The 19298-nt window shown below is 36.2% G+C and overlaps 1 protein-coding gene across 9 annotated transcripts in view; it reads left to right on the plus strand.

Moving 5' to 3' along the window:
- The window catches only part of LOC145319155 (uncharacterized), a 52108-nt gene that overhangs the window by 447 nt on the left and 32363 nt on the right, over positions 1 to 19298 (plus strand). For all 9 annotated transcript variants that reach the window (XM_080161037.1, XM_080161044.1, XM_080161045.1 and 6 more), the window contains exons 2-6: positions 280 to 366; positions 1519 to 1628; positions 17422 to 17497; positions 17749 to 17852; positions 18125 to 18201. In XM_080161037.1, the coding sequence (XP_080017163.1) occupies positions 280 to 366; positions 1519 to 1628; positions 17422 to 17497; positions 17749 to 17852; positions 18125 to 18201 (454 nt within the window). The remainder of the gene's footprint in view (positions 1 to 279; positions 367 to 1518; positions 1629 to 17421; positions 17498 to 17748; positions 17853 to 18124; positions 18202 to 19298) is intronic.

Below are 19298 nucleotides of genomic sequence, written 5' to 3' on the forward strand. Positions count from 1 at the left end.
ATGCGATGCTCTAAAACCCAAGGATATTAGGTTAAGTAACATCCATCAGCCAACCAACTCTTTGATTTCACGACCTTCGTCTGAGAAGTCCTAACTGTGCATGGTAATGAGTTGCGCCTGTTTATGGGCCAAGGCATTCCCCCTTAATATTTATGTCGCGCACCTGACATAGCAGCAGTCTTTATTTATGGCGTAGTGTCGGCTCGAGATTCACAAATCACAAAACCTTAACGAATATTAAATTCTGTTGTTGCCTTTTCTAGTTATATATGTGTTTAGAATTTGATGGTAGACAAGCAGAAACGCGCAGAGCGACGACGTTGTCATTATGAAAAGTTTAAAACAGACCCTGCTCAATTCCTTCAGGTTAGCTTAATTAGTATTTTTAAGTGTTTTTTTTTAAGAGAAGCTTTTCTATAATTTGGGTCGGCCCGTCCGTCCGGAAGGGATAGCTTTTTTCGTTAATTTAGGCATGTAAGAATTGTCCTATCGATTTCAAACTTTGCATGGTGATTCCTGTAGTAGTTAGGTACGACTTAGAAAGCGTAGCAACTCAATAATCCGTATGACCATTTTAAACATGTTAATTTTTAACAACAAATTTTTATGTAATATAATAATCCGATTGATCTGAATTTTGGCATACTGATTCCTAGGACAACATTGTACAATGTTATAAGCGACGCATCTCTATATTCAAGTCCAAAATGTTTGTATGTGCTTAATCATTAACCTGTATTTAAGTAGTTTTTCGACAAATGCATATGTACAATTCGCCTTTTATACTTTTATATTCTGATTATTCAGTTCTGACGCTTTACAAGTGTTAATGTCTGTTTGTATTACCGTTTCAGAGCTTCGCTTTTATGGATGTTGTCATCCTTGTTTTTATATAATATATATTTGGAAAAAGGGTAGTTGCACGAATTGCATTTAAACTTGAGTTTAATGAACTGCATATTTTTTTTCTGTTCAATAGTTTAAACTACATCTAATTCTAAACGGATATACAATGATACATATATTTGAAAGAATTCAAATTTTCTACTAGGGTAGTTTCCAAAATATCAAGACTTGAAAATCATGTTTTTTGGATATATGCAACTTATATGGCTGACCTATTTTCACAAAAACAGCATAATGACTATTTTGTTGGTGCCTAATTGATTGCTATTTATTATAATAAACTATCCCTTATGATGTATTTATATTTTATATTAATTTATTGTGCAGTCGTATTCGTAACAAAGTTCTGCATATTTAAAGGTCAAATGCCATTTTTTTCTTTTAAAATTGTTGGAACATCATATTGTTTTTAAATCGATTTTTAACGTATCCTGACAATTTCTTGTTTAATTTATCTTTGCCTTAAACAATGAAACTACTTGGTATTTCTTATCATTGTCACGTTCGAAGGTGGCTTGATACTTTGTTTTCTGATAATTACGAGGTATCTTCTAATATCCTGCCTCCCTTTTAAAAAAATGGATGAAACTCTAAATACATTTCTATGTCCAGGTTCATGGAAGAGAAATGAAGATACATTTAGACCCTTCTATAGCCATAGCTGCTGACAGTCCAACTAACATGATGCCTTGGAATGGTGATAGGGCCATCATGATTGACAGGTCTTATTTAAATTTCATATTTGTTGTACTAAGGACATTTTATAGGAGACTATAAGAAAATAAAAATTTTAAGATTACGAACTTACATTGCCAGAAAATATAGGTTAATAAAAATCTAATTCGGGTGTCGAAGCTCAGTGGTTCGAGAGAGAGTTCAAGTTCAAGTCCCCAAGTAGCAACTCAAATATCTCAGTCGCAATACAGTCGCAACTTCCCCTGTTTGTATAAGAAGGGAACTTATTGAGTGTTTTGGAATTGGATACTTAATAGTCACCTACAGGGTGCGCCACACAAATCCGGACTTTTTCTGGGGGGGGGGGGGGTTATTGCAACCATCTCGTATTCAATGTGTAAATGGCACTTAGAATTCGAATTTCGATCTGAAATTTTGCATGAGTAATCTTTGGTAGGTCTATTCCCCCCCCCCCCCCCCCCCGTTCTTTAAACAAATAAACATAAAATCGTTAATTTCAAAGATTTTATTGAAATTTAAAAACTGCAAGGGTTTATGACTATTAGATTTTAAAAAATGGCCGCCAGTGCCAATCACCGTCTCTACCCGCCTCTTCAACCGCCGGCAGGCCCAGGTCAAAATGTACCTGTCCAAGCTGGCGAAGTTCTCCTTGATGGTGGCAATGAGGGAGGTCTTTGTGGTATGGGCACGTCGATTGGTGCATGCTTTAAAGTAGCTACAGTCCCAACAGTCAATTGAATTAAGATCGGGCTACTTGGAAGCCAAATTTCCTTAGGAATGTAAATAACCGCAGGATTCAAATTCACCCACCTTTCAAGCTGCCCTCAGACACGGAGGGTCTTATTTGGACCACAGTTAAGCTAGAACGATGTTATTTACCTTTTTGGAAATGGTATGCCAATTCAACTAGGGTTTTCAGTTCAATTCATAGTCTAAAAAGAGTTTTAAAGTGCCATATGGGTCCCTGAAGTCGAGAACCGAGAATTTTTCACGAATTTTCACGATTTATGACGTTATTATCTACCACGTTTCACTTTGCTGGAGTACTATGGCCAAGCCATTTCAGATAGACAGCTCTAGTCTTTTCTAGTATCTTACTTATGTATCTAATAGTATCCCACACAAATTGTGTAACTCTACCTCGCCTACAGCAGGGTTTTCGAATTGGGCACTTTTTTGATGTTGGGCGGCCCAATTGCCCAAAAGGGTTTTAGGTGGGTTTTGGGCGCCCAAAAGTGGTTTTGGGCACCCTTTTTGGGCAAATGTCATAAAAAGCATATAAAAAGGATATAAAATAGCCTAAAACCATACCTAGACTTATTATTAGAAATAAAATAGCCTAAAACCACCTCAGGACCTATTAAGGCTCCACTGGAAAGGAGAACCATATCAGTTCAGCAGTTAGCGAAATCCTTCTCTAGATACATTAAAGCTTACTAAGGGGGGGGGGGGGAAGTGACACTTTTTGAAACCAAAACTAAAAGTCAACAAAGGAACTCAACTAAAAAAAGAGTTACAGGTCTGACATTTTGCATGGCAGTTGCTTTATAGGGGTACAATATGGAACTGTGAAAAAACGGCGGCAACCGCCGAAAACCGCCGAGAAAAGGCAAAAAAAATTTCGGTGGGAAACGGCGGTTTTCGGCGGTTGCGCCGCCGTTTCTTCACAGTTCCATATTGTACCCCTATAAAGCAACTGTCATGCAAAATCTCAGACCTGTAACTCTTTTTTTAGTTGAGTTCCTTTGTTGACTTTTAGTTTTGGATACAAAAAGTGTCACTTTCGCCCCCCCCCCCCCCTTTATATAGTTAACTAGCGGCTACGGCCCTAGAGGCCTCTAGGGGCACTTGAGGAGGGGAGAGTCAAATTTGATAATCCAATTATTATATTAGATTTAAAAAGAAAAAGTAAAAAAAAAATTGGGGGGGTGGGTTGGGTTTCCTCCCCCCCCCCCCCCCCCCCCATTTAAAAAAAAATAAAAAAAGTTTTTGAGGGAGTGTAATTTTTTTCTAGGGGCGATTTCTCTTAGGGTGGTGGTACCCTCCCTCAAAATAGTTATAAACCTTCCCAGAACCTATGAGAAGCTACCCTTTTAAGGAGAACCCGATCGGTTCAGCGGTTAGCGAGATCCTTCGTTACAAACACAGACACACATCCTGTTACTTTAGTATAAGGATAACACCCAAAAAATAGGCCCGCCTCCCCCTCTTTTTTAACCCCCTCCCCTTTTTCTCTCCTCTAAAACGGGGGTGCCCAAAACTGCCGAAAAGGACCTTATATTGGGCGGCCAAAAACTGCCCGCCCAAAACTGCCCGCCCAAAACTGCTTGCCCAAAAGCGCCCGCCCAATATGATAACCCTGGCCTACAGATGGGCTGAGTTCAGATTTTTGGGCCCTAGTCGAGAATACAGATTAAACCACCATCACATTTTGAATCTGCCGTGTTTAACATATGCGGGCACAGTCCATTACTGTAAAAATTTAGTTTGAAATTCCCAATCTTAACCAGACCACTACAATATAGGGGTTTTTAATGCAACCATCTCGTAATCAGTGAGCAAATGGCACTTAGAATTCGAATTTTGATCTGGAATTTTGTATGAGTAATCCTTAGTAGGTCTATTTTCCCTAAATTGAACAAAAAGTTGGAAAAGTAACAGCTAACGGCTGGCTGCTCAGCAGCTTAGCCATTTTTAAAACTATTTTCAAGGGAAATCATCACGAAACCTATCCCTACATAATACTCTATGCTGCTCCAAAACGTCTTCAAACGGTTCTAGCCGCTAGTTGCTGGTACTAGAAATCTAAAAATGTCTTTTTTTGTATCTTTTCACATGATTTAAAGCAAAAATATGTTTCAAAAAATTGATTCCTACATAATCCTGAGGGTGGAAGTGGATACTCTCACATCCAATTATAGCATTTAAAAGAAAAGGTATATTTTTTCTGTTGTATGGGTCATGTTTTTTGGAGAAAATTTCTCTTGTGAGGGTGGTGGTACCCTATCCCCACTCAAATAAAAAACTTTCCAGGGCCTCTTAGAAGCTACAATGGAAAGGTGAACTATATGGGTACAATGCACACCCCTTCTTAACCGAACTTTAGATTAAAAAAATTTCCCAACCATTCGGACAATTGGGCGTTCAAATAGGATCTAATGGTAGTTAGAATCAGTTGAGAACAAAATCCCAGCCATTCCTTCTTGCCAGATATTGCCATTTTAAGATTTTAAGTAAGATTACACTAAATATCCTATTACAAACTTTAATCTTCTTGAAATTTTTAGTGTAATTTTAGTGGAACAGTCCCAAAACAGAATAGCTTTGCTCCTCTGGCCAATCTGACTGCCTAAAGTTCCTAACAGAGAGTGCCTTTATGTATTAACACAAGTAGGGATTCGAACCCATTCCCAAAACTCACAAACATGGAATAGCTTTATATTATAGCATGAGGTCAGTATTTTCACCAGTGATTAATGGATGGCCAGCCAAGGCAAGGCATATCCTAACCAGAAACCGGACCTTTCACCCCTGGGCCCCATTGGAGCACTTTAAAGGTCTGCACCACATGTTTGTTGTTTAACACTGCCACTTGCGGGTGCGGCTGTCCAACCGGAAATTGCAACAAGTTCCAATCTCAGGGTGATTTCACACACCCTGGCCTGTGCCCTGGGCTCCCCTGCCAATTCCAGATTAGCACAGCTGCCACAAAAGGAGAGCTGCAGGTGGTGGGCTGCATACCTTTTTCAAGATGCAAGTTAGTTCTACCCTGATCTTGACCCTCCAGAAGATCATGGTAGTGTTCATCTTGATCCATGCCCTGAACCTTGGAGGGTTCTTTCTGAGGGAGTCGGGGATAGGATACTGTTCAACAGACCTGAGCTGATGGTATGGATCAATTGGGAGAGTAGCCATTAAGTACGTGACCCCAGCCCTGCCAAGCCTGGGTAAGGCCCAGGGCCCCTCCCACCACCAGCGGCTGAAGGCAAGAAGTGCTCTAGCTGTACAATCAACTGTTTGGCCAAGGCAGTCTCGTGGGGTCACTGCCAGCCACAGTTTTTGTCTTTATTGAATTCCCTGAGGTCAAGGAGATTGTGTAGCACCTGTTCATAGCTGACCGGTGACCAGGATATGGGTAGCATGAAGTTGCTGGCCATTACCATAAAGGTAGGGGCCAAGGCCCCCTGGAAGGTGAACTGGACAGTGGCTATTCTTAGTTGTACACCTCCATGGTGTTTAAGGTGCCTTCAGGAGGCGCAAACTGGATAGGGGTGAGGTTTCACTAGGGTTGGGCTGGATATTTTTTTGGCCGGATACCGGATATCCGGCCAATTTCAAATGCCGGATATCCGGCAAATATCCGGTTATCCGGCCAAATTACCGGATATCCGGCCGGATAACCGGCCAAATTACTACATATTAAAGTATCAAAAAAGGATATAGTCCCTTTCGTGGCAATGCACCTTTAGGGGTGATTCGTTTTATTTTTTGAATTGCTTTTAATAGGTTATTTTAGGTTAGGTTAGATTATATTTGGTAAGGTGATTTCCCCACAGGGTAAGGCAATTGGCCCCGCAAGGTTAGAGTCCCCCGCGTGGGGCTAGAAATAGGAGATACGCTACTGTGAAAATACGAATAATTGCTCCTTAAGGGGCGTTGCCATGAAAGGGACTATACCCGCAAAAAAAAATTCTTCATAAACTGGTGTTTTATATTATACTAGCGTCTGCGTCCCTAGTATCTAGGGATATATATTAGAAGGGACATGAAAGTGCAGAAAAATAACTTATAACATTACAACGACTTTTTTATAAAAATTAAACAGCCTAAAACCACCCTGGGACTTATAAGAAGCTTCACTCTAAAGGAGAACCATATCAGTTCAGCAGTTAGCAAGATCCTCTGCTACAGACAAAAAAAGCTTAGTAAATAAATCTAATTATTTATTACTACTCTCAATCTGTAATATCAATCTCTAACGGTTGGAGGATTGGCGGGGAGGTGGCGTTGAATGCCTCCCCTTCCCCCTCTGATTTTTTTCTATCCCATTTTCTCTGTATAAAAGGTAGAGGGCTATAACTGAGTGACTTTCGAAATATGGGTATGACACATAACTGCGAGTTGAAATTTTTTTAATACCTCCTTCCTGGCGGGCACAGGATACCAGCAAATCTGGTAAGGTCATTTAGGTAAAAAGTAAAAATATTTTTTTACTTAAACAAAGCATTTCATGTTATCTAATACTAAAATATCCTATAGTCGTACATCCTCATATGTAATATAGGTGTTTAAGTCGATTTCAGGTTCCAGGTATAATCCTGCAAGTCCTGAACCTCCAGGTCTCCAGATATCTTTAAATGGTTCCTGTGACCGCAAATTTTTACTTAAAGATTTCAAAGGGGGAAGCGGATGTGCCACTTTTTGAAACCAAAACTAAAAGACAACAAAGGAACTCGACTAAAAAAAGAGTTACAGGTCTGAGATTTTGCATGGCAGTTGCTTTATAGGGGTACAATATGGAACTGTGAAGAAACGGCGGCGCAACCGCCGAAAACCGCCGTTTCCCGCCGAATTTTTTTTTTTGCAATTTCTCGGCGGTTTTCGGCGGTTGCACCGCCGTTTCTTCACTGTTCCATATTGTAACCCTATAAAGCAACTGCCATGCAAAATCTCAGACCTGTAACTCTTTTTTTAGTTGAGTTCCTTTGACTTTTAGTTTGGGTTTCAAAAAGTGGCACATCCGCCTCCCCCCTTTTAAATTTAGGCATTTTTATATATCTTCATGACATATTACAATTTCATAAAATCTGTTGCCGTTTACCTGCCAACCGTCGGTTTGCGGCTGGCAGCTGCCAAGTACTGCTACCATCGGCAAAATTTATGTTTTGAGAATTCTAATATAAAATTTACATAAACATATTCAGAAAAAATTGTTCTTCTAGCTTCCATAATAAGAAAATTAAAGCCATTGAAGATTAAAAAAAAAACAGATTTTTGTTGTAAAATATAAAAGATTATATTGCCGGATAGTTTCAATATCCGGTATCCCGCCGGATATTGAAAATGGCCGGATATCCGGCCACACCGGATATCCGGCCCAACCCTAGGTTTCACATTAAACTGCCCCAGAGGACAGAGATGGTGGTTAAGACCTGTCCTAAACTTCTAGCGCTGGGGCCTGACTGTGGGGAACCCCAGTTACAAGTCCAACAAGGATCTGATCATGCTAAGCTGGATCTATAAAATTGTTAATGTTTAGTGTAGCCTTTGCCGCTGCCAGATGTACAGCCACTCACATAATAGTGATCTTTAAATCAAAATGGCTATACATAGCTGGGGCTACATGTAGCCATGAACATGGCTGGCCATGCTAAAAGTGGCTACAGTCATTTAACATTGCCATGGAGCCACAAAGACAGCCACTTTAATAATTAATTATAATTTTTTATTACAAACCATCATACATCTTGAAATTCAGATTTTTATAAATAATGATTAAATGAAATATATATGAAATGTTGAGATTTAAGATTTTTAGGATCCATATTTCTAAGATAGATGGCATTGCACTGTCATAAAATCCATGTTTTATTGGCAGAACAGGCAGTGATAGCAACTGTAACTGTGGCTGTAGCAGTGGCAGTGGCATCGGCTGCACTAGTTTATTTAAAGATCCAGCTTTGATCACAAACAACAGCTAGAGGGTATCCAGATAGGCATTCATAGCCCGAGCCCAATATACAAATTACTGTTGTCAAGGTGTAATATACAGCTATACCACATAGTTTTGGGAATGGGTTCGAATCCCCACTTGTGTTAACACAATATGGCACTTCCTGTAAGGAACTCCAGGCTGTCAGATTTGCCAGAGGAGCAAAGCTACTCTGTTTTGGGCTGTTCCATTACAATTACACTAAAATATTGAAAAAAGAGTGAAGTTTGTATAAGGATATTTAGTGTAATTTTACTTAAAATCTTAAAATGGCAATATCTGGCAAGAAGGAACGGCTGGGATTTTGTTCTCAACTGATTCTAACTACCATAAGGCAGACCTCTCCAAGATATCCCCACTTCTCTTGTATCCAATACCGTTGGTCAGGGATGGCAAAATAAAAACCACGTGGTTTTAATTAAGTGGTTTAAACCAAAAACAAGGATGACAACATCCATAAGTAGCGAAGCACAAAATTTCGTGGATGGGACTGACGGTCAATGTTGTTTTTTTCAAACGACGGAAAATTTAATTTTGATATCTTTAAATGAAAAAAGTTTGAAAATCGGACCATAAACACCAAAGATATGGGGGAAAATGTAAAAAATATAAAAATAGCCAAAAACCTGCAAAAAGGCAGTCTGACCGTCATTGTTGGGTCTCTAAACGACGGAAAATTTAATTCTGATATATCTAACTGAAAAATTTTTGAAAATCGGACCATAAACACCAAAGATATGAGGAAAAATGTGAAAAATAAAAAAATAGCCTAAAACCTGCTAAAAAGCTGTCCGACCGCCATTGATGTTTTATAGTTAATTGTGCTCCTGAATGATGGGAATGTTGTCAAAAAATTTCAGCTTTCTATCTTTTATAGGCGCTGAGTAAATCCCATTTCCCCCATAGCGTTACGGACTGACGGACGGACTGACGGACGGACTGACGGACGGACGGACAAAGTGAATTATAGAGTAGCTTCGCTACTAAAAAAGCTAAAAAAACCAAGGTGGGACGGTTTAAATGTTTTTTTTTATAAAAATATTTATACAAAGGCCTATCTTTCCAGTTATATCTTTTTATAATGTAAAAAATACAGTCAAAAACATAAATACCCGATTCAAAATTTTTTTAATAGTTTAAATCTTGTACTTTGGCGACTATATCTAATAGCATACAACAGAAGACATAGTGAAATAGAGGCATACACATTTTAAGCTCAAGCTGTCTGAAAAAAAATATACATGTAAATGTTTCTCACTGGCTTTAGTTTAGACTTTAGTTTAGGTCAGATAATTTTAAAAAACAATCAAATCAAAGTACCTATCTACAAAAGTTAAAAAAATAACAATATAAGTCTTGTTTCACCAGGTTAGTGTAACATCATATCAAGTTGATAAACTTTAGTCTTTTTCTCTTGTTGCTCTGAAGATTGCACTGAGCTTCTTGGCCTTCTCCACCCCTAATTTGTTCCTGGTTTTCGACCAGATGAAGCCCACGGTGCTAAAACACTGCTCAATAGATGCACTGCTAGTTGGGCTGGTGTGAAGTCCTGTCATGAGTTTGGTAAACTCTAGAGATAAATCTCCATCGCCACGAGCCTTTCTCTAAAATATATTTTCAAAATATGTATTTTATGTAAGTTAAAGAAAGGGCAAGTAGGTGGAAATTAAGCTCATATTATTGTTATGAAGTATATAAGGAGTATTTTATATGAAACAAGCACATTACATATATTCATAAATTTACCTGAATACTTTGCCACCAAACTCCAGGAGCTATCTTCTTACTGGAATCACTGAACAGATAGGCTGGAAAGTATCTAGGATCTTTTGTATTGTAGAGCATGAGTGAGTGATTAAAATCAGGATTCCGTTCATTTAGCCAAGCCTCAGCACTCTTTTCATATTTGAGACTAACATTTCTCATGCTACTCTCTGTGTACCTGTGGTCAGTGAGGTATGCAAGGTAGTGAAAGGGCTCAAGTGCTTTCTTCATCCTATCCTCTATCACATGTTGATGCTGGATCAGATGAACGTCATTTACAAGTTCATAGAAAATGTGAGTTGCCTCTGACAAGCTAAAAACATATAACATTTTTGTATAAAACTTTATAGTTCATGAAATATTAACTTTGATCAAATAAATATCTTTACTATATTACCTGCAAAAATCTTATATAACATAATCAATATAAATAAAGTTAGCATATCATGTTTTTATAGACTTAAGTCAAGTAAGGATTAGATTATAGATATTAAAATAGAATTACCCGCATGTATCAGATTGTAGTTTATCCAAAGAAACACTCAGCTTTGTGAGGATTTCAAGTTCATGCCTTGCTTCAATCTCTAGGCCAATATTATCAATTTTTGAAGCAGTTACTGAATCAATGAGATTATTGCCATAATTTGCAGTACGAATAGCTCTATATTTTGGAATATTGGTTACAAATGATGAATACAGTTCTTGAAAGGAATTCCTTCTAACTTCCATGGAAAGCTTTGGCTGAACACCACCCATCTCCATGAGTTGACCATGTATTTGTTGGTGGTTTCTGAAGAACTTGTTAACATGAACAATTTGACTCCTTAAATTATTAGTGATGATCAGGTTCACATGGTGTGCAGCACATCCCCAGGTTAAGATTGCAGGAAAATCAATCTCTAGAAGTTCTTTCATTTTCTTCATCTTTGCCTCGTTATCTGTAACACATCCAAATACAGGTTTGCCATATTTATCTTGAACGTTTATTATCTGTTCTTTGGCCTTATCAAAACAGTATTCACCTGATTTCTCAGAGCTGCCACAATCCTCTATATTAAGTAGGTAGCTCTTACGTCCATCATGTAGAGAATGAGCTATAATTGGATCCTGACTTGTGTTTGTCCAACCATCCTGGCTTATTACAAGTACTTCTTTATTAGAAAGTAGATCTACCATTTTGTCTTTAAGTCTTTCATAGGCATCATCAAGAAGGTAACCACTAAGGTTTTTATGAGTTGGTGGAGTGTAACTTGGACGGAATTTGCGAATCATGTCTTTAACTTTAAAACTTGTAGTTTCAGCTACAGTAAATGGAATATTATTGCCATAAAAGGCCAATGCAACTGATTGATTCAATTCTTCCTTTTTTCTTTCGCCAGTCTGACTTATAAATTCTCACATCCTTAAACATGTAGATAGATAGAAATAAGTTTACAGAGTTAGATAGTTAGTTTTTATAATCAATCTATGATTAAGAAAATATTTCTTTTACAAATCAATAAAAAAATAATAAAAGAAAGTTTAATACTTACATATCATCACTTTGTCTTTTCTTTGACACAGACAATGGCATTGAAGTAGAACAAGATTCCACTGAAGTTGGTGAAGATGCTGAGCTGCTGGCAGATGATCAGGATTGTATATGAACAAAAGGTCCATTTGCAAGTTCAAGCTGAGCAACTTCAGCATCAAGCTCTGCATTCTTCTCTTCTTTTTCTTTATCTTGAGCAATCTTAACCTATTTTTATATTTATCAGAAATGAATTACTTTATTGAAATATATTGTTAGCCATAATGTTTATCCAGGTACTGCACTTATAATTGATACTTTAACTATTGTTAGCAGCTGCGTCCCTAGTATTTAGGGATATTAGAAGGGACATGAAAGTGCAGATAAATAACTTAAACCTTACAACGACTTTTTTATAAAAATTAAACAGCCTAAAACCACCGTGGGACCTATAAGAAGCTTCACTCTGAAGGAGAACCATATCAGTTCAGCGGTTAACGAGATCCTTCGCTACAGACAAAAAAAGCTTACTATTTTATATAATAGGAAGGACTGATAGGATATGATATAGATATTAGTAGAGTAAATAGATAGAAAAATTACATAACAATAAGTTACTATTTATTATTTAGTTACCTAACATTTTGATAAATGTTTTTTTACTCTAGCAATCTGCTTGCCAATTCGTGCTGAACAAAGGGCACATCTAACATGATATCTGGGATCTTCTGCGTCTTTGTTAGTGTAGATCCAATCTGGATCTTTTTTCCGACCTTCAGAGCCTGGAGCCATTGTTAATCATACTGAAATGTTATTATAATACTTACATATAATGATTTAGTGAAGAAAACTTACAAGATGACTTTCTGGTACTTCACACAGTGGGATCTTTTGAAAAAAATCGGGACGTCCAAAAAATCTAAAATCGACTTTTATCTATCCTAGGACCTTATAATGGCTGTAAGTAGACAGCTAGAAAAGAAATTTTTTTAAAATATTAATTTTTGGCGGGTTTATGCCATTTTTTAAAAAGTTAGTGAAAAATTTCTTTTCAGTTTTGATGATTTTCCAGATTTTTTTACACTTTTTTTCAAGGCAACAAAAAATACTATGTTCATCTTATGAAAGAAAAAAAGGGGGGAGGCGGATGTGCCACTTTTTGAAACCAAAACTAAAAGTCAACAAAGGAACTCAACTAAAAAAAGAGTTACAGGTCTGAGATTTTGCATGACAGTTGCTTTATAGGGGTACAATATGGAACTGTGAAGAAACGGCGGCGCAACCGCCGAAAACCGCCGTTTCCCGCCGAATTTTTTTTTTTGCAATTTCTCGGCGGTTTTTGTCGGTTGCGCCGCCGTTTCTTCACTGTTCCATATTGTAACCCTATAAAGCAACTGCCATGCAAAATCTCAGACCTGTAACTCTTTTTTTAGTTGAGTTCCTTTGACTTTTAGTTTTGGTTTCAAAAAGTGGCACATCCGCCTCCCCCCTTTATTGAGGTACTTTTCAGATACCTGTACCAATGTCTAATTAAAGAAAATATTTTAAAAAATATTTTTTTGGTGGTGTAAATTGACATTTTGTGAGAAAATTTCACCATAAATATTAAGATTTTTAACCCCAAAAAATCAGTTTTCTCCATTTTACCCAAAAACGGACAGGAGGCCCCGGGTTTTGCAATAATAATATTAATATACAACATGTATTGTGTATAAAACAGTTTTCACAACCTGGGGCCTCTTGTCCGTTTTTGAGTAATTGAGCATTTTACATTGCATGGTTTGAACAATTTCGTTCTTGTTAATTTCAAATTTTCCCCCGTTAGAGGGGGAAGGAGTCATTTTAGAGCCCAAAGTCATCTCTGCAATATTTTCAAACTTATTAAGGCGGATCTTTCTTGTCTTATGCATCATTTGCCTCTGGTGAACCGTTTCGCCGTTATTTGCCGCCATTGCACACTGGTCTGAAGGAGTCAACAATTCAATTTTTCCTACCTATCAATTTAGACAAAAGTTGACCTGCCAGCCTTCAAATACATCCTGGGCCACCTATATTTTAAATATCAACCCATGTTGATAATATGTTTTTTGAAATAATTTAGGGCCAAAGCTGCAGAACTCTAAAATCTAAGAACGTATTATTGACATTGTTAAATTGGCTATACTTGCTTAAATCTGATAAAATCAAATATCCGCATGTTGGAAATTGTCCAACTAAAATAAGTCCTAGATATGTTCAAAAATTATTTATAACACAAAAAATGGTACAAAATGCAAAAATGTGTTTTTTTTCTCAGTTTTTAAGATAAGGGTAAGTTTGGCAAAATTTTCTTATGGAGTATTCTCTGAGTCTCGCGCATGTTTATTAAAGAGAATTTGTTGATATTGTAATTGACTTCATATTTCACGATATATATGGCATCCAATTTTGTTCGTTTTGTGCAATATCTTAAAAACTATTAGATCGATTAAATTTCATCGATGATGTAATTTAAAATTATTCCGAATGCGTAAAGGGGGGAAGGATCTATTTTTGCGGAGTAATATCTGAGAAACAATGAAAACATACGAAATAGCTAAATAGTATAAAAATCTGTTATATTTCATGTAGATTAGTTAAAATAAATTTCTAAATGTCAATTTTATTGTTTTATATTCATATAATTGATATTATTCTTTCAGCCTACTCTTTATAAGTCTTCGTGTGTGTGTGTGTGTTTGTGTCTGTATGCATCCGCGCCTTGTTTATGTCGTAGCGTAGAGTGAGGAGAGACAAACACACACATTCAAACACCCAAACAAATGCATCCTTATAAAATATGCTCTAATTTTATTAGCCTTTAGTAAGATGAAATAACAATGATTTAAAGTATAATATTTTCTAAATGGATTAAATCAAGAAAATTTAGATAAAATAATCAAGATATTAAAAATTAAAAACGCGCAAAGGGGGGGGGGGCGAAAGTGACACTTTTTGAAACCAAAACTAAAAGTCAAAGGAACTCAACTAAAAAAAGAGTTACAGGTCTGATATTTTGCATGGCAGTTGCTTTATAGGGGTACAATATGGAACTGTGAAGAAACGGCGGCGCAACCGCCGAAAACCGCCGAGAAAGGGCAACAAAAATTACGGCGGGAAACGGCGGTTTTCGGCGGTTGCGCCGCCGTTTCTTCACAGTTCCATATTGTACCCCTATAAAGCAACTGCCATGCAAAATCTCAGACCTGTAACCCTTTTTTTAGTTGAGTTCCTTTGTTGACTCTTAGATTTGGTTTTAAAAAGTGTCACTTTCGCCCCCCCCCCTTTGAAATTTGCAGCTAGTGATAAACTGGTTGTACTTACAAAAATTTTTACATACATGATATTTAGCCAATGCAATTGTCTACAAAAAAGTATTTCAGAGTCTTCTTGATTTGACAACTCCTTCCCGCCCTAAATGTCCAATAAAACCTCGAGAACGGCAAAAATCAGACTTTAAAGGTCATTTTAACGGTCTTTGATCTTTGAGGTCATATATTTTTTTTCTCATAAATGGACTCCCTGGCCCCTAAAACCCCCATTTTGCCGTATTGGGCATCAAAATTGGCCAAAATACGGCTAAAAACGAATTGTTGACCCAAATCTCCGTTTTCGGACCAGTGTGCATTGGCGTGATTTTTAACGATTTTTGCCGTTTTCGCGGTTTTAATGGACATTTAAGGGATAAAGGAGTCTTTAAATAAAGATGACTTAAAAATACTTTTATTTTAGCAATTAAATTTGCTAAATTTCATTAGTTCTAAAAAAATTTGTAGTTCTAACTGGTTTTGGTCCAGCAGAAATTCAAATTTGGAGATTAATTATAGTATTGCAAAAACATTATATACGCATCAGAGAGAGAGAGAGAAATATACGTTTGAGAGAGAATATAATTTAAGTAATTATGCTTATATTCTTATACAAACTTTAAATGAAGATAGCTAGACCTAGAATAAAGGTATTAACTCAAAATCAAAAGTGTTTTGAAAATTATGTTATTGTTGTTTATATCTGTAAAAAAAATATTTGAAAACATGCCTTATAAGTGTCCTTTTTTACTTATACTGGACCTACCTAAAAATGCCAGGACTCGAAATGGGTGCACCTGACGCTATATTCTTGTTCACAAACATTGTTTGCATTGAAGAAATATTTACATAGACGTTGATTTTGTTAAAATATTCCTATCCTAACTAAAGTTATGAAGTTTTATAGATTTTTTCAAAATTAGGGTAGCTTCGCTCCTCCAAAACAGCAAGATTTACTTACCAAATGCACATTAGAAGTTAACAGAGGCAAAATTTTAGTTATTTCCGAGTTTAAGCAAAAGAAATTACATCATTTCTTCAAATACAAGCTTATTTATTGAAGTTTACTTTTGTCTACTCTAAATGTCCCGTTTTTTGGCAAAAGATCCCACTGTGCTTCAACACAACCTAAAATATACAAATAATTAACTTTATACTAAATTAGAATACTTTAATTTGGATATTATTAAAAAAAACAAAAAAAATATTTAAAAAACAAAAAAACCTGGTTTTTATTAATAAAAACCGGTTTAAACCAAATAAACCACACTGGTTTGATCTTTTTAAAAAAAACCTGTTTTTTTCCCATCTCTGCCGTTGGTGGCATAAAAAAAGGAGCCATAATCACTATGTTTGGTTTAACCTCATCAGTCTCCATTTGAATATCAGCGTCATTAACCTTTTGCACAGCAACATCATCCTGGCCATTAGACTGATCTTGATTAGTCATAACTCCTTGCTCCGCCGTGTTAAATTGCTCAAATTGCCTGTGATTTGTTGAATTCCCTCTCTTATTGCAACCTCAACCTCCAGAGTCTCTGTTTGGCATTCTTTGTCCTCCACACTTTAGAATAGTGGGCAGTTTATTGTAACGCACAACAGTGCAACGATTGAGAAACATCTAGTAAAGATCTCGCAGGCTGATAGGAAGTCAAAAATTCATAAGATATTCCAAGCCACATTCTATCATGTTCCAGAGGAAGAAAAGTCTTGGGAAAAAGTGTCAATGATGAATCAGCACTTGCGGCTATTGAATTTAGACATGGGGATGCCGCCAAATAATGTTCATAAAAGTCTACTTTTCTCTTTCACTAAGGGGCGTGTGTGCTACATCAGATATAACATCTGGGTGGAAAGAATGAACAATGCTGGGATCGGGGCTTCACTGAACTTTGAAGGTCTGACAAGATACAAGAACTACCTGTTGAAAATCATACATGAAGGGGGATTTAAGGAGCAACAAGGATTGCTAGTTAGAGCCATTGGGGGTGAAGGGTCGCCGGCGCTGCTCTGTTTCACAGGAGGGTACAAAAACAATCAAGTGATGCTGGAGTTCATGAGGATCAAGGGACCTAGGTTGCCAGTCAAACCTGTTGGTGACAATAGGACTGAACAGGAGAAGAAGATAGAGAAAGCTCGAGCTGTAGCAAGAAAACTGGCGGAAGAAAGCAAAGCCAAGTATGGTAAAGATTTTGATGATGAAAAGGGGGAGAATAGCAAACAAAAAAGGAGGAGAAAATAGAATGAAGACTGGTAAAGAACGTTTAGATGATAGAGACAAGAAGAGGAAAGAAGACAAAGAACACCAGTTAACACTGCAGATAAACAAGTTGAAGCTAGATACCATCAAAGCTAGAAGCAGAAGTAAAACAAAGTATGATGAGTTTGAAAAAGAGATAGATAAGCTCAAAGATAAATATAAAGATTCACATTCAGGAGACCCAGATTCTTGAAAAGAAAAAACAATTCAGAATTAATGGTTATAATTCTGACATATTTTTTTTTAGATTTGATGCCCGAGGTAATCTTGACTTTATCCCTGAGTATAAGCCTAGTAAACCTAGTGTTGAAACTTCTGACAAGGTTGGACTAAATTTTCTTATTTTTTTATTACATTTAGTTGAAGAAATTTTGATGAATGCATTCAATTTGAATCATATTAGATTATTGTATAATTTGTAAGAAAAAGTCTAATTAAATACATTGCATATTTCAAATATTTAAGGTAGTGCAAAGTTAGTTTCATGGGTCAACATTTGTGTTTTTAATAAAAGTAATAACAGAAATCAATATGTCAGGTTATTTTCTTGTTTTAAATATTTATGTACCTTCAGGACGAAAGAAAGTTAAACTATGAACGGTACAGAATTTTGGTACAGAATGATTTTCTTGGTATTCCAGAAGAAAAGTTTCTCAGAATGATAGATTTGGAGGAGAAGTAAGTTTTTTTTTTGAATTTTAAACTTAGTTTCCAGAAATATATTCTTTCTTAAGCTTTTAAGAACACCTTTAATTTTTATCCTAAACACGTGCACTGGCTAGAACTTATATGAGCTGTAAGAACATCTTTTTACCTACGGAATGGTAATAATCATCAGAAAAGGGATGTAGGGCGGTGATGATCCAATTTGAGAAACAAGTATAGAAATACAGCTTGGCCTAAATAAAGATTGAAGAAGTAGAGAAAAAAAATGAAATTTCTTTGTAAAGGTATGGAAGCACAACGTATCAGAATCAAAAAGCAAAAGAAGACAAGAAAAAATCAGCTACCAATAAAGTTCAAATTGGTAAGTAGATGTTGATTTTTATAATATAAAAACGTGCCTATAAAGCTTAGATTCCCATACTGTTTGTATGTAGTGCTTAGTTTTGCATTTGACGTATTTACTAAGATTCGATACAATGCTGGCAAATAAACCAAAAATAGTCATTCTTACTATCTGAAATTAAATGCGAGTCTACGCGATAGTGAGTAAGTGCATTGTATGTCTGATAAATACCGGGTTGGCAGGAAAAGTCCAGGGCAGATTAAACCCCATGGTTTCTTTCCGGTTTTAACCACCAACAAAAATTCACAAAAATCCAAAGCAAAAGCCCACCTTGAAAAAAAAATGCTGTCTTCGCCTCCAAAAAGGCCCTAAATTACTACTTTTTCTTAAGAAACTTCTTATTTTTTCTTAAGATGTCTGAACACACAGCATTAAAACATTAGAATTTACAACAACAAAAAAAAACTTATTTTTAGAAAGCAACATTTTGTTTGAAAAATGTATTTAGATACAAGAGAGGCAATAGTGAGCTGAGAGGATTTCTTGTTAGTACAGATACTCTACAATTCTCTTAAATGAATGATCGATAGTACCTAAAAAATTTAGGCTTGCCTCTTAAATTATAAAACTAATAGATACAAATGTTTTTATTAAATATGCTACAAAGTCTTATCTATGAAACTTAGAATAAGAATTCAGAAACTAACAAATACTTTTAGCTTAAATTAGGAACAGTGATCTTTTGGCTCCCTTAATAATTTAACATTAATGTCGATAAGTTAATTTTATAATTTAAGAGGCAATACTAAAATATATACTAACGTTCCTTCATTCAAGAGAATTGTAGAGTATCTTTACTACCAAGAAGTCCTCTCAGCTCACTGTTGCCTCTCTCATACCTAAATACAAAAGATTGGGTCAATATTTGGATTGGGTTAATATTTTGACATTATTAAATTATTAATGTATTCTTTACATGTTATTGTGGCTGTGTGTGTAGGTATGTATGACAAAATCAAATTTTACGTAAATTGGCCATTTAAAGTAAATACTTGTTAAAATTAAAAGTACTAGAAAAATCTTTCTCGTATTTATTCGAATCCGGTGGATAGGAA

Source organism: Acartia tonsa, chromosome 5, assembly GCF_053477335.1.
Source record: "Acartia tonsa isolate MP-2025a chromosome 5, ASM5347733v1, whole genome shotgun sequence".
Taxonomy (NCBI): Eukaryota; Metazoa; Arthropoda; class Copepoda; order Calanoida; family Acartiidae; genus Acartia; species Acartia tonsa.